Source organism: Phodopus roborovskii, unplaced genomic scaffold (genome assembly GCF_943737965.1).
Source record: "Phodopus roborovskii unplaced genomic scaffold, PHOROB, whole genome shotgun sequence".
NCBI classification, from domain to species: domain Eukaryota; kingdom Metazoa; phylum Chordata; class Mammalia; order Rodentia; family Cricetidae; genus Phodopus; species Phodopus roborovskii.
The window spans coordinates 16,382,126-16,397,456 of record NW_026126571.1 but is presented as its reverse complement, the minus strand read 5'-3'; the positions used below and the strand labels follow the sequence as shown (position 1 = coordinate 16,397,456).

Sequence of the window (15,331 nt, the reverse complement as noted above, 5' to 3'; positions counted from 1 at the left end):
AATACTCTTAAAAACTCATTTTGACCACCTTTTCTGATATTACAACTAATTTTAGTTTTCCATTAACTTGGATCTAGCCTTGCAATGAAGAGTAGTTATTGCTCCACGACCATACATTACAACTGACATCTGTTCCCAGAATTCTAGTTCTAGGTGAGATTTATCAGAAGAGGTTAGAGAACATGTCTATGGTAACAAACAATCAGTCCATTCAAACTCTGGGATATGGTGTGCACTCCACATGGTCTGAAAGAGAATGCAGATAACCAGAGAATGAAGTGTGTGGAAACCAACTGAAGTGCACATGCATTTGCCTGGTCCAGAAAAAGATGCTGATGTCACATGAGTATTGACCAAGCCAGTGTCACTCGCATTAACAAATGAACAGGAGGAAAGAGACCAACAGTGGTAAACATGCCATATGCAAATAAGGACTTTGGGAGAATGTTACAATGGGCGATTGAAAACTACACTGTCCACATTTGTGGCACTATGTCTTCAGGATACAATCTCTTGCCAAAGTAGACAGGGTGATTTTCCAAAATGAGTATCTGAGCATGTCACATTTATTCTAAACTCATTTGCTGACTAGCAGGCATTCCCTGAGGTTGGCTGTGTGTCTATCTCCTGCACCACTTGGCCTCATGGGGCTCAATCCATCTGTCCCTCCTCTTCACATACTTACATATATGCCAGGTACACTTACTTTAAATAATTTGCACCTGCTGTTTCTATGTTTAGATGGTGTTCCTCACAACTGTGTCATATCTCTTTTTTTTTCTTATTCTTTACACAGCCCAAGTGACAGCTTTACAGGGGTCACCCGTCTTAGAAAAACACTGTATGTACTATGTACATCTGAGAACAAGCATTGCTATTTTTAATAATGCGAATAGCTATGGTTGCTGAAATCATCTTACTTGTTTGTTTTTTGTTTATGTAAGCATTTTTCTCTGGCTCTTTGCTTGGAACTTTACAATAGGCAAGCCTTCAAAAAGTGCTACTTATTATTAAGGGGACATTTACTTTTGTTTCTAGAATTAGTGTCCAATGTGGAAAATTTGGAACAAGGCATAGAGGAAAACTAGGAAAGGTTTATTTCAGAAGTTATTCATATTTTACTTACCTTAACACCATACTGTCTTTTATTGGAAAAAGTAGCTAACTGTATTTATTGGATCATAGGGTGAGAAGGGCATTCTTGACTATCTTAGAGTAGGGTGTGACACACCAGATGTTCTGGGTGATGCAATATAAGTTAGAGTTTGAAATCATCTGTGTAGGAAGAGTCTATCACACTATACAGTGTAGCCCCAGCAATGTGAATATTGAAGATGCATAACTGTGCTTCTTTCCATGGTGACACTGTATTAGAATTTTAATAATTCAATGCCAAAAGGCAGTGCATCTTGATGACAATGGAAAACTCATTGGGGTCTATTTTAACTCTGCCCTGTGCACTTCTTCTTTGACACTGTTTTTACTTGTATCGTTATCTGTAACAAGCCATATCCATAATTCCCATTGATTTCCATGGGTTTTGTTGAGTCTTGTCAGGGCCTTTCAGTACCTGACCAATGGTTTTGTGAACTCAACAAAGTTGATAGTGATATTGTGAAAGCTGTCAAAAGTATGGCACTCTTGATGACTAGGCTTTGCAGTTCATCTAACTTTGGCTAACCTATAATAAAAGGAGGTCTTAGGCATCTTAAGGGTTTTTACATGACAGACTTGGATATTCACTAGGGTGTTAGGAAGTTTACATTTTTGTTGTTGTTGCTCTTTTTACTTTTACCAAGCTGATTTAGTGTCTGAGTCAGTATTACATATCACATTTATAAAACCTATCATTTGACATCAAGGTTGACAGAGTAAGTGTCATTTTAGAAATGTTTTCTTCCTGTTATAGAAATGACGTGATAAACTGTAAATGTAAGTCAGGGGGCTGTTCGCCGATCTGAATCCATCATCTTCCAGTATTGTGTGTGTGAAAATGAGCCTAGACTCAGTCATGTACCTTACCACAGAAAGCTGTCTACACTTGAATATTTCCATTGTCTGTAGTGGCTCCTGTCCTTATCTATGCAAAAGATTTGTTTTATAGTCAATGTTATATTCACAGCATTAACAGGACAAGAGTGATGTTCTCTTTGGCAGACTACAATTCAGCTAATGGAATTTTAAAAAGGTGAAAAGTTTTTACAATTTTAGAATCATACAAACCAGAAATAATGAAAATTAAGTGAGGGTAAAGCTTTAGAAGAAAAATCAATACATACTTTTGAAGTTCAAAGTTAACTTAAATAGAATAAGTATAGCAATTAAGAACACTTTACAATCTTTCTTACATGGGTACTATCCCTAAATATTATATATTTTTTTGTTAAAATATCTTATAGTTTTTAAATTTTGCAGTTCTAAACAATAGACTAATGTTCTTCATTAAAACAATTTTACAATGGAATGCTTCAACTGTAGATAATTAAATGAAGTATTATTTTCATACCATATTGTAAATTAACTATTATTTGGTTAATGAGATATTTTGTGGACACAATAGTGATACTCGGGAAATTCTGAAGATGCAAGAACTATAGTCTCAGATTTATGTGTGTACTGTGGTATTTTAATGTGTATAGGCTCTGGAAAATATTTGGCCAAGATGATCAACATCTGCAATCTTATGTGTTCCTGAGGTGAAGAGATTTTACTCTCAGCAGTTTTCAAGTACACATTATGATTAAATAAATAACCAAGCACTAGCTTCCAAAACATATTTCTCCTAAGTGAAATTTAGTATCTGAGCATCATCTCTTCATCCCAAGTACCTTTTTAGCCTGTGGTAATCACTTGTCTCTTCTCTGTTTCATTGAGTTTGATGTGTTTGATTCCTTGTATGGTATTTTGCTTTTGAGCCTGCTTTATTTTACCCAATGAAATGTCCTACTTTTACATCTATTTTGAATCAAAGAACTTGCTTTTCAAATTGACAGTATTTTATTTTACTTTTTATAAATTGTGATATTATATATACACATGCGCACGTGCAAACACACACACACACACACACACACACACACATATATATATATAGTTTTGATCAAATGTGCTCACTAGTTTACTAGTCCTTCCCTTACTACTCTTCATATATCTCTCCTACCACTTTCCACACCTAACTTCATTTGCTTTTCTTACTTCTCTCTCTCTCTCTCTCTCTCTCTCTCTCTCTCTCTCTCTCTCTCTCTCTTCTCTCTCTCTCTCTCTCTCTCTCTCTCACACACACACACACACACACACATGCACAAATACACTTAGGTCACTTACTGCTGCTGGTATGTGCATGGGTTAAGGACCACCTTCTAGAACATAGGTAAACTTTTAGAGGCTGCTCTCCTTAAAAAGAGCTTTCCCTCCCTTCCCTGGCAGCCAACAATTGCTAACAGCTTTTCAACTAGGAGTGGGGTTTCATGAGTTCCACCTATCAATGTAGGAATTTTAACTGGTTTGATCTTAGGCAAGTCTTGTGCATGTAGTAACGGCATGATAGCAGTGACCTTGCCATGTTTAGCAAATAATGTTTTTGTGTAAACATTCACTACCTCTGACACTTGCAGTATTTATGCCCCCTCTTCTACAGTGATCCCAGTGCTGAATAGGGAGAATGTCTGACCTAGATGTCCCATTTAGAGTTGAGCCATCTACAACCATTTATTCTCTCTTTATATTGACTGGTCATTTGTAGGTGTCTGTATATATAATCACCACCTACTATGTAAAGAAGATGCACTAATCTGTGGATATAAAGGTAACTCAGGGAGCAATTTAATACTATGCCATTTTTTATTTATATTTTATTTTACATGTTGATCCCAGTTCCTGCTCCCTCCCTCTCTCTTACCCTCTTTGCTCCCTCACATGCACCCTGACCTCCTAACTGACACCCACATCCAGGGTTCTAGGTGGGTACTATGCTGGTTTCCTAACTATTAGTCTGGTGTCAATGAGCTCCCCCTTGTTCAGGTCAGCTATTTCTGTGGGTCTTGACTTCTTTGCTCATCACTCCTACCTCTCTGAAACTGGATTCCAGGAGTTCATCTCAGTGTTTAGCTGTGGATGTCTGCTTCTGCTTTCATCAGCTACTAGATGAAGGCTTTAGGATGGCAAATAAGGGTAGTCATCAATCTCATTACTGGGGAAGGGCATTTAAGGTCCTCTCCACTATTGCTTAGATTGTTAGTTGGGGTCATCTGGTGCCAGTTCCCTGGTGCCAACTTTCTCTTTAAACCTATAATGGCTCCCTCTATTATGGTATCTCCTTTCTTGTTCTCTTCTATTCTTTCTTTGACTCAATTTTCCTATCCTTTCATTTCCTGTCACCTCCTCTTCCTCCTAACTCCCTCCATGCTCAGGAGATTTTGTCCCTCTCCACTTCTGGGGGGGGACCATGTATGTCTCTCTTAGGATCCTCCTTGTGTCCTAGTTTCTCTGGCTGTGTGGAATGTAGGCTAATAATCCTTTGGTCTATGTCGAAAATCCATATATGAATGAGTACATACCATGTTAGTCTCTTTGTGACTGGGCTACCTCACTCAGAATGGTTTCTTTTAGTTCTATCCATTTGCCTGTGTATTTCAAGATTCTGTTGTTTTTCCATTGTGTAAATGTACCACATTTTCTTCATCAATTCTTCAGTTGAGGGACATCTAAATTTCTTTCAGATTCTGGCTATTACAGATAATGCTGCTATGAACATAGTTGGGCAGATGTCCTAATTGTGTGAATGCACATCTTTTGGGTATATGGCTAAGAGTGGAATTGCTGGATCTTGTGGTAAACTAATTCTGATTTTCCTGGCAACTGCCATACTGATTTCCAAAGTGGCTGTATGAGTTTTTACTCTCACCAGCAGTGGAGGATTGTGGCCCTTTCTCTACATCCTCTCCAGAATAAACTCTCTTTGGTGTTTTTGATTTTAGCCATTCTGAGAAAAATAGGATAGTATCTCAGAGTTGTTTTGATTTACATTTCCATGATGACTAAGGATATTGAGCACTGTCTTAAGTGTCTCTCAGCTATTTTGTATTCCTCTATTGAGAATTCTCTATTTAGTTCTGTACCCCACTTTTTATTTGGATTATTTGGTGTTTTGGCGACTAGCTTCTTGAGTTTCTTGTATTGTTTGGAAATCAGTCCTCTGTCAGATGTGGGATTGGTGAGTATCTTTTCTCATTCTGTGGGCTGCCATTTTGTCTTCTTGACTGTGTCCTTTACTTTACAGAAGTTTCTCAGTTTCAGGAGGTCCTATTTATTAATTGATATCTCAATGTCTGTGCTACTCGTGTTATGTTCAGGAAGCAGTCTCCTGTACCAATTCATTCAAGGGTACCTCCCACTTTCTCTTCTAAGAGGTTCAGTGTGGTTGGACTTTGTTTTTCCTTGAATTATTTTAAATAAATAAAAAACTTCAAATTATTGTAAAAGGCCAATATTTGAAGTATATTCTTTTCACTCTTTTCAAAACATTGCTGGCTATTTGTTTGACTAGGGTTCCTATAAAAAATACCTCTGATGTATAATTGATATTGCATTTTTCCCATTGTATAGGTAGCCACTATGCTTGGATGGTGGTGGCCTTTCTTGGGCATGAATATGGAACTTTTTGCATTGTTCTACATTTAGTCATTCAGCTTGATCAGGACCATGCATTGAAGATGCTTTTCTCTCTTGACTGGTCAATATGTTTGTTTTTAAACTAATAACCATGCTATTTTTATTACAAAAACTCTGGAATATAACTTGAAATCTGGGATCATAACACCTCCAGTAGTTTCTCTTATTATTAAGGATTGAGGATTGTTTCCACTATTCTGGTGTGTGTGTGTGTGTGTGTATGTGTGTGTGTGTGTGTCTGTCTGTCCATCCATCCATATGAATTTGAAGATTGTTTTCTCAATTTCTGTGAAGAATTATGTTGGATTTTTATGAGGATAATGTTCAGTCTGTAGATTGTTTTTAGTAACTGGAATTGGAATATTAAGTAGGATGGGTTATGTAAAGATCTTGTGAAAAGCCATATAGAAATCTACTGCAGAATCATCCTAAAATGTATACATATATGAAAGGAATTTAAACTAATTTCTTATATAATGGGGGAGATAATTCCCCATTTAACACAAACCTCTTGTGCCAGCCATTGGTTCTATCTTGTTTAGTTATTGGCCGAAGGGTCCCCATAAATCCATCACCCTACCCCCAAATATCATTTTTATTTCCAAGGCTGTCAGTAACTCCATAGCCAGAGGGTAAAGCCCTATTGAACACAGTTTACTTATATTATTAAGCATGGAAATACTGATCTGGTGTTCAGCTATAAGCTTTACCCCCTGCTGACTCGCATTCATGGTGATGGAAGATACACATTGCATGGTTTTGGAAGAGAAAAGTGATCATCAATTTCATTCAAATATAGACCCTATGACCTACAACAGTGATGGGCTTGCAAGATATATTGGTGTGATTAGTAACAAATGTTATGGGACTAAGCAACCACTTTTAAAAAAATGGATTTGAGGACCATATCATGAAGTAGAACCTATACATGCCATTTACAATATGGCCAAGAATTTGAAATAGTAGAAAAATGAAATTAAGGGACATCTGTGTATTTGAAATTTTACATACTTTTTAAATATGTAAAAAATCACTCTATGGTAATTAAAGAATTTTTGTTATAAAAATGATTATTTTTATTCTGATGTCTTAGACTCATTTTTCAATATCATATCATATTTATATATAATACATATATATACTCAATCAAAAATATGTTATTAGTTTTAATAATCTAATAGGAAAAGTTAAATATTTCATAGGACTGGTAGATTTAGAAGTCACAAGAGTCAAATTTTGATGTGTTGAGTGTTTTGCTTCATGGCTACTGCATATGGCAGTAGCTCCTTTGCTTTCTCTTCTTGATCAGTTTTCCTTTTCATTCAGGATGTTCTAAATCATTTGGGATCCTGTGAACTGGATGAAGATGATCTAATGCTTGATTTAGAATTTTTGGAGGAACAGAATCTTCAACCCCCAGGTAAGAGTTGATTAAATGCCTATGGTAATATGATCCCAGTAAATGCCGGCAAGAATATGACTCCAGTTGAATCAATTAGCTTTTAATGTATCTTTCCCTGTAACCTAGATGTTTAGAGCATGGCCAGTCTTCTTTTTCTTCTTTTATCATCTGTGTGCAAGAAGAAAGCTAGAAACTGCATAACTTGAGCTTCTTGTACTCAATAATTTGAAAGTCAGTTGTGGAAACATGAATCTAGCTAGAGCTAATTATAAAATGAAACAGAATACAAAATCCTTTCAAAAGGAGATATGCTCCAATTAAAATTCTTTCTAATTTAAAACATTAATATTTTATGTTTGAAGGGCAACCATACAATGGCTACTATTTCATTTTTCATGGTTTACTTTTAATCAAATGTAAGTGTTGGAGATCTAATTTGTTATTCTAAATTTTAGACACAATATCCCTAACAATATAGATTAATGCTGATACTCCCATGCTTATCTGAGAGCCTATAGTGATGCATACAGCTATAGATGTATCCTCAAATGCACATTTACGTTTTTAATGAGTAATAAGTAAATTCATATCACATAAGATAAGAATGCCCATCCACCTTATTTGTAATAATTTATATTAAATATTAAATAGTATAAATTCAAAAATAATTATTCATTCAAATCACTTTATATGACCTAATTATTTAGGTATTTGAAAGCAAAGATTATGTTATCTTATTTTAATGACACGTCTTACATTATTACTTATATATTAAATGTCAATATTGTTAAAGTAAGCTTTAAAGTCTTATGTTTACTGGATCATTTAGGGAATATTGACTTTGTGGTACTTAATGTTCCTACTTCATACTTCTGTGACTTCCATTCTCTGTCCTAATTCTCAGCCTTATTTTCAGATGTTTGGTTTATGTCAGATATTTATACTCAAGTAATATATTTTTTTTCAAAGCATTCTACCTGAAGTTGATTACACAGCTATCATTTTCTAAGGCACATTGATTGCTTTTCATGATGTTCACTTCTCAAGTTTGTGCTGCATGTGTATTTATCTTAATACTTAGACATTAGGGGAACACATTAAAAGTATTCACTTTGTAAGGAGTCTTTTAAAAGAGAATTAGTCAACATCTCAGAACCATTTAAGTTGCTACAGGTAGATATTTACTAAAGCACAACATATTTACCTATAGATCAAACTATCTAATCTCTATTATCTATACTTATAAAATTGGAAAACTATAAAATAATACTGTATATGTATTACATATTCAAATGTCTACAGTAGGAAAATATTGAAAATATTTCAAATTTCTCTTGATAAGACTCTTACTTATAATTCAATAGTTCAAAAATCATAACTAAAAGCAATAAAACATTCATATTTACTATTGTATGATTATTGGTAAATTGTTAATAATGAATGGAACAGAGATGGATTCAATAGTATATCTAAAGCCTAGGTCAAACCCCAGCATCAGCATCTATAATAGAAGGACAGTCTGTCTCTGTTTATGTAATTCTGAGAGAAGTTTGGTGCCAACCCTGATGTATTCATCTCCTTCTCCTCTCTTAATCTTACCCCATACATATTTTCTGGCTACCTATGAAATAATGCAAAAGATTTTTTTTATTGTTTATAAACATTGTGTGGTAAAGTGAATTTCATAAGTTTAAATATATTTCTTTTTCTTAAATGAGATATTATATAAATAAATTTATTACATTATTAAATAGAGAAAACTTGTCTCTAAAAAAATTGCAATAAAATAAAATTTACTAATTTGGGACTTCTCGAAATTAGTTTGAACTACAAATTTTATAAGAAGGGCAGAATTGAAAGAAAATAAGAAGGAAGTGACAATGTAAGGTTGTCAATAGGCAGCCAAGGATCAGGCATGGAAAAATCTACAGATACACGGTCTGGTTTCTTCTGTGGGTGGTAGGGATGATGGAAGGCAAAGGTGACAACTGTGCTTTAAGCAGCTAAATGAAATGTGACAACCCTCATGGGAACATTTACTTAAATCTATATATACTCTTTGCAAAAAGCTAGGATTTTTAATGTTTCTATTAAGAATAAATGAATTTTACAGAGATGAGTAAGTTTAACTCAGCTTATGTTTGTGTGTGTGTGTGTGTGTGTGTGTGTGTGTGTGTGTATATATATATATATATATATATATATATATATATATATACACTCATTCTGAATCAATGATAGAGAAGATGATTTAACTGAGTCTTATAGAGTTATAGCTCATTTTGTTGACTTTCATAATGGCATTCTGATTGAGTTTGAATTTTACATAATATTTTGTAGAGATGTGTGTGGCTGAGCAGGGAGCAGGTTAAGTTGATAAATTGTGTAAAGTGATCAAAACAGGAAAATGAGTGCCTTGAGTAAGGGAGTCATGGAATTTTAGGGATTTGGAATTAAAACTACTGAAATCTTATCTCTATTTTGTGTTTATTGGAATACTTATGAAATAATTGAATGCAGAGATGACATGACAAGTCTAGTTCTGTTTGGGTCAGTCATGGTGAAAAGCAGTTATGTTTGATAGCCAGCCACAGGGAAGAACAGATAATGACTTCCAATCCAAACAAAGATGTAGCTCCATGTGTCTGCTCTGGGTAAACATTAACCTTTAAAAAATTATTTTCCTGTATAAAGTATTATGACCAGTACTCAGTTTATTTAAGGGAATAAAAGTGATATGTTATTCTTATGACTCACTGCACAGAAGGTGTAATTAAGAAATAGATGCTGAGCCACTCACCTGTCTCCTCTTTCTCTAAAACCAAGGTTGCTCAGATGTGAGCCTTGGGCAACTGTAAGGTGCCACTTCTCTAAATGAATGCTATTAAAAGGCTAGTGTGTGGGACAATATATATCCAGATAATTTAGATTTGGGTCTGTGACTCATCATCTTTAGCTATTATTCCCTTTGCATCTATCCTAGACATTCTTCAGCATCACTGTGGCAGAACCTCCTGGGGAAGAGTAGCCTGGTAAAGTCAGTGGATCAACAAGACTGATCAAATGATGAGGGGAGGATGACAGAGCTCACCTGATGTTAGAAACCTAGAGATAGGAGTGCATTGATGCTTACTGTGGTGTCTGGGAAGAAAAACATGGAAAACTTTGATCAGTTATAAGATGAACAAATTATGGGAATCTCAGGTCAAAGATGTTGATAATACAAGAAGCATTAAAGACTAAGATTGTGGCAAGTGTAGAATTATATACATGCACACCAAACATAACCACATTGTGTACTTTTAATATAACTCACTCTTGCCATAGAATATCATATTACTTTAAAATTATATGTTTTAAAGTAAAAATGAGAGCAGGTTAAAGATTAGGTTGCTAAATTAGTCTAAATCCACATAATAGAAAAACTTCAGCAAAAGCTGGAATATTGATTGGGATGAGAGCATGAATTCATTGATGAAGAACTGTGTTTCATGAAAAGTGGCAATGAAAATAACACAAGATCCAAGTAGTGTAAACAGTGCAGATTTCATGGAAAAGAAAACAACAGAAACAACAAACAAAAAGACACACAACTCTGTCTGGGGAGAGAATGGGTGGACAGGAAGAGAATGAAAGAAGCCAGTGATGTTGAGGAAGATTGGGAGGTGCTGAATATTCCGTGTCTTGCTTTTGGTACTGAGTTAATATCACAATGCATAGAAGTTCTACACTTTAAAACATACTGCTTATTGTAAAGCAGTAAGTCTTAATGAGTTGGTTTAAAACATAAACTTGTGGAAAGGAAACTGATGGATCATAGTGAGTAAGAACTTTATCAAAGCCACATCAAATTAACCTTATAAACAGAAAGAATATTCTATATTTATGATGTATCCTTGATAAATGAAAAGTTAGAATATAAAGTAATAGAGATTATATATTTATAGCTTAATTTAAAATTGTACCAACACACACACACACACATGCACACACACACACACACACACACAGAGAGAGAGAGAGAGAGAGAGAGAGAGAGAGAGAGAGAGAGAGAGAGAGAGAGAGAGAGAAAGGAAGCAAGGAAAAATAAAAATGAAAATCCTAAAGGAACTTCACTTAAAACTGTGTATAGTTTAGACGAAGTTGTGGTAAAAAATATTGATAATATTTCCCTTAAAAGTCATAGGTTATTGAACAAATATCCCAGTGGTAGGCAGGAGACCACCTCCCTTGCAGTGGTTAATCAGGCAGAGAAGGGGTCCAAGAGATTTTGAAAATAATATAGGCCATTGCTATTACCCTTGGTTTCCTTTTACAACTTGAAGATACGACCGTGTTGCTGAGGTCACAACACACTTTGGAGAAGGAACTTGGAGAACTGGAGCTGATCCAGACCTGTAAGCCTCTTTCCTTGCAGATCCAATGGCATCAGAAGCTGCCATGTAAGCTCCCAGGGGAGAAAGGGAATCAACAGTCATGCCCAGTTGTTAAATCCGTGAACCAAAGAAAGAACCGCCCACCAATATATCCCCAGTGGTGAAATAGTGGCCCATAAATCTTTGGGTAACCAACAACTATGTGATTGGACATAAGGACCACTTGATAGGAAGGAATTCATCTTTGTTACTCTAAACCTAGCCCACTGTTCATAACTGGAGAAATCATGGACCTCAGAGGAAAAACTATTTTTTTTTAATTAATTATTTTTTTATTTTACATATTTATCCCAGTTTCCTCTCCCTCACATCCCATCACCCCCCCCCCCTAACTCCACAGGGAGGGTGATGCCTTCCAGATTTTGTCGACCCCCTCCCAGAGGAGAAACTATTAGCACATTTTTCTAAATCAAAATAGCATCTAACAGCTTTCTAAATATATATCCTTATACTCAAATAGTGAGCCATGAACACATGCACATGCATCCATATTAATCTGGTTATTATAGAAGAGGTCATGAGACAGAGTAGAGGAGGTGGAAGCACTGGGAAGGGGAAAATTATATTGGAAATGATTTAGACATAGTGTGACCTCATTTTCAAATCTTGAAAATAAAAAGAAATAAATATGTGAAAATGATTTGGGAGCCTTGAAATAAGACATGTCTGAGTCAGGATTCCATTTCTGCTGCAGTGAATCTTGTTCTCCATTTCTAACATCTTGTGATTATATTCATCCCCAGAATATCAACCTGACTAAGGAGGTGACTGAGGCATGTTTTGATGCAAAGTCTCTGGCTTCCTAGGTTGCATAGGCTAGATCAGGAAACAAGTACAGTTTGATTCTGCTTCTTGGAATTTAGACAATTTTAATCTTTTGTAAATACTTTGTTTTCTCACTGTTGTCTTTAAGGGCCCTTGAGTTTTGAATAATTCATGACTATTATAGGTTACTTTAGAATATGCTTTCAAATTTAAATATTTTAATTTTATAACATTAAGTGATGAGTTGGTAGTATTTAATATTACCAAATGAAGACATGTTGCTTAAAATACACAGTACATTTCTTTATGTTAAATCAGTCCAATTAAATAGCTGAAAACTTTTTCCCCTAGATATTAGTTACTTGTCCCAAATGCTATACAGCCTAATTAGAATGGCAAAGTATCTGAGAAATAACACATTTCTGTTTTAAATACCGTAAACACTAGAAACTAAGTTCATAAATGTTAAAAAGGAAATTGAATTCTTGCCTTGCATTACAGTTGGTCTTTGCCACCTGAAGGTGGGTTACTTAATTGAAAAAAAAATTAAATTATTTAGTTGTCTTTGATAAAAAGAATTTAGTAGGTGGATGATGGAGTAAAGGCAGACTTTATTACTTGTGTTATTAATTTTGTGTTTGCTTCTGAAGTACCCAGAGCAGTATTGGTGTAAGTCCACATGCAAATAGAGGTAATGGCATAGCAATGTCAATTAGACATTAATTAGGTAGTAGCTAAATGTTTGGAATTTGATGAAGAAGCATTATAAAAATTCTTCAGTGTGTTAGGAATTCCTCCTGTGCCTATTAATTAAGGATTTAATTTTGTTACTAATTTTTAATGGGTAAGAGCACAACAGACTAGAGATGAACCCCTAGTGGTTTTGCTAATATGAATGGCAATGTTTAAAGAGTTGCAACAAAGTTAACACAAGGAAATTATAAAAGTCAACTGTAAGATTGTAGGAATTATGGTGCATCTTGATCAAAAGAAGTGGGCATAGGATATCTTCAACGAAGTTGTAAAAAACTCAGAAACTTATGCTGCTTAACTTTGGAGATAAAATTTTGAAGTTAGTAAATACACACATGAAGCAATGTGATTTAGATGACAGTGTTCCCCAGAAGAGCCATAGACTACCTAAGAAAAAAATTCAGTACCAGACATGAGAAATCTCTGCTTGAGTTATTAGTCATGGTAGTTCAAGTTACTCCCCCAAACAGCATAAACTATTGCTGTTTCTCTTGGATGGCTCTTACAGGTTGACGATTAAGCCCCTGTTGTCAAGACCCTGTACTTTGAGGGCACAGGGTTCAGATTATTCCAGCTAGATCTAGCAATATAACCTCTTTCCTGTGGTCTAGTTTCTTTAGAACATGAAGTACTATGCAATCTAACAGGAGAGAGCAGTAATCAATAATCTTGTCCAACTAATAGGCCTATGAACTAAACAGTGGCCAGCTTGGGAGGATATTCGTAAGGTGGGTGGGGTAATAATACTCATATGTTGGTGATGATTAATAATTATCTAACTTACACACTCAACATGAGGGAAGTCATGTCTCAGAAAGCTAGCCAAACATCTGGAGCTAGTGAATTCATGAATCTCATAAGAGAACCTACATTTACCACTTTGCTAGACCAGCATAGTTTCTAACTACATTCTAAAACTTGTTCTTATACCCACAGATAAGTGTAGCTTACAGCCGTCATCAAAGAAACTTTACAGCAAATGGAGACTTAGTTACTTTTCTGATGCTGTGAAAGAACACCATGACAAAAGCAAATTATGAAGAACACATTTAATTGGGGGGTTTTCTCACAGTTTCAGAGGGTGAGTGCCATGACCATCGTGGTGAGGAACATGGCTACAGGAGCAGTGTCTGGGGGCTTACATACTGAAATTATAACCATAAAGCAGAGAGAAAGTAGAGGGGAGGTAGTATGCTAACTGGGAATGGTATGGGCATTTGAAGCCTCAAAGCCCACCCACAATGATGGTCCTCCTCCAATAAGGCACCTCTTTCTAAATCTTCCTAAATAGTTCCTCCAACTATTCAAATAAATAAGGCTATCGAAACCATTCAGTTCACCACAGAGACTATTATAAAACCATAACTGGTCCCAATGCAGACAACAAAGGGTTGTGAGGTACTCAGGGTTAGTGGATACATCTCTGTTATAACTCCTACACCTAAGGCTAAAGTGTAAGGCTAAAGGAGACAGAAAGATGTAAGAACAAGAGGAACAAGAAGTTTGTTGTGAGACTTTGTACAGCCTGGAAATGGCTGTACAAACAAGACCTGAATGACAGAATCTAGAGACATACTAACATGGAAAGATGATGAAAAAAATTTTAGGATCTAACCCATAGACAGAGAACTAAAGGCAACTAATGTAAGCTGAGAAAAGAGAGAATTAGTCTCCACCAGGCATGGACCTCCAACTGATTACCCCATACACAGTGGTCAGCCCCAATAACACGTAAGCATAACAAAAAGAAACTCATCAAGTTTAATTTTTTATTAATGCCTCCATGTTATGGGATATTTGATCACAGTATGATACTCCTAGACTGTATTAATAAAGTTAACTTGAATTAGGGGGAGGGGCCAGTAACTGGCTGACTGGAATTAGCCATAGAGAAACCAAGAATAGGGGTAGGGAAGACAGACAGGAATTGGAATTCAGACGCTCTCTTTGATCGGGACTTGTGGAGAGAAGATGTGCTGGCTGAGTCGGTCGCTCCCTCTCTGCTTCTTCGATATAAGGTTTTCAGTCCAATATCTGACTGAATTTTTATTGACTATAGAACAGTTTAGCAAAATATAACACCCCCCCCACACACACTTGATTCATGTAAAATAAGCTTGAGGAATTTTTGAGGTATTAACAGAAAATACTAGTGATGCATAACTTTAGGCTATGATAAAAGATAGAAGAATTTGATAAAGATTATGACAGAGGAATAAAGCAAAATGTGGTCATTCCTATTATAACTGGAGACATATAAAGGATTGTAATAATAAATACCAAAAATACAGCAGTTACATATTAT

At 35.4% G+C, this 15,331-nt stretch overlaps 1 protein-coding gene across 1 annotated transcript in view; it reads left to right on the top strand.

The window, feature by feature from the left end:
* The window catches only part of LOC127235597 (serine-rich coiled-coil domain-containing protein 1), a 528,053-nt gene that overhangs the window by 174,454 nt on the left and 338,268 nt on the right, over positions 1–15,331 (top strand). The window contains exon 4 of the mRNA XM_051202943.1: positions 6,997–7,090. Coding sequence (XP_051058900.1) covers positions 6,997–7,090 — 94 coding nt within the window. The remainder of the gene's footprint in view (positions 1–6,996; positions 7,091–15,331) is intronic.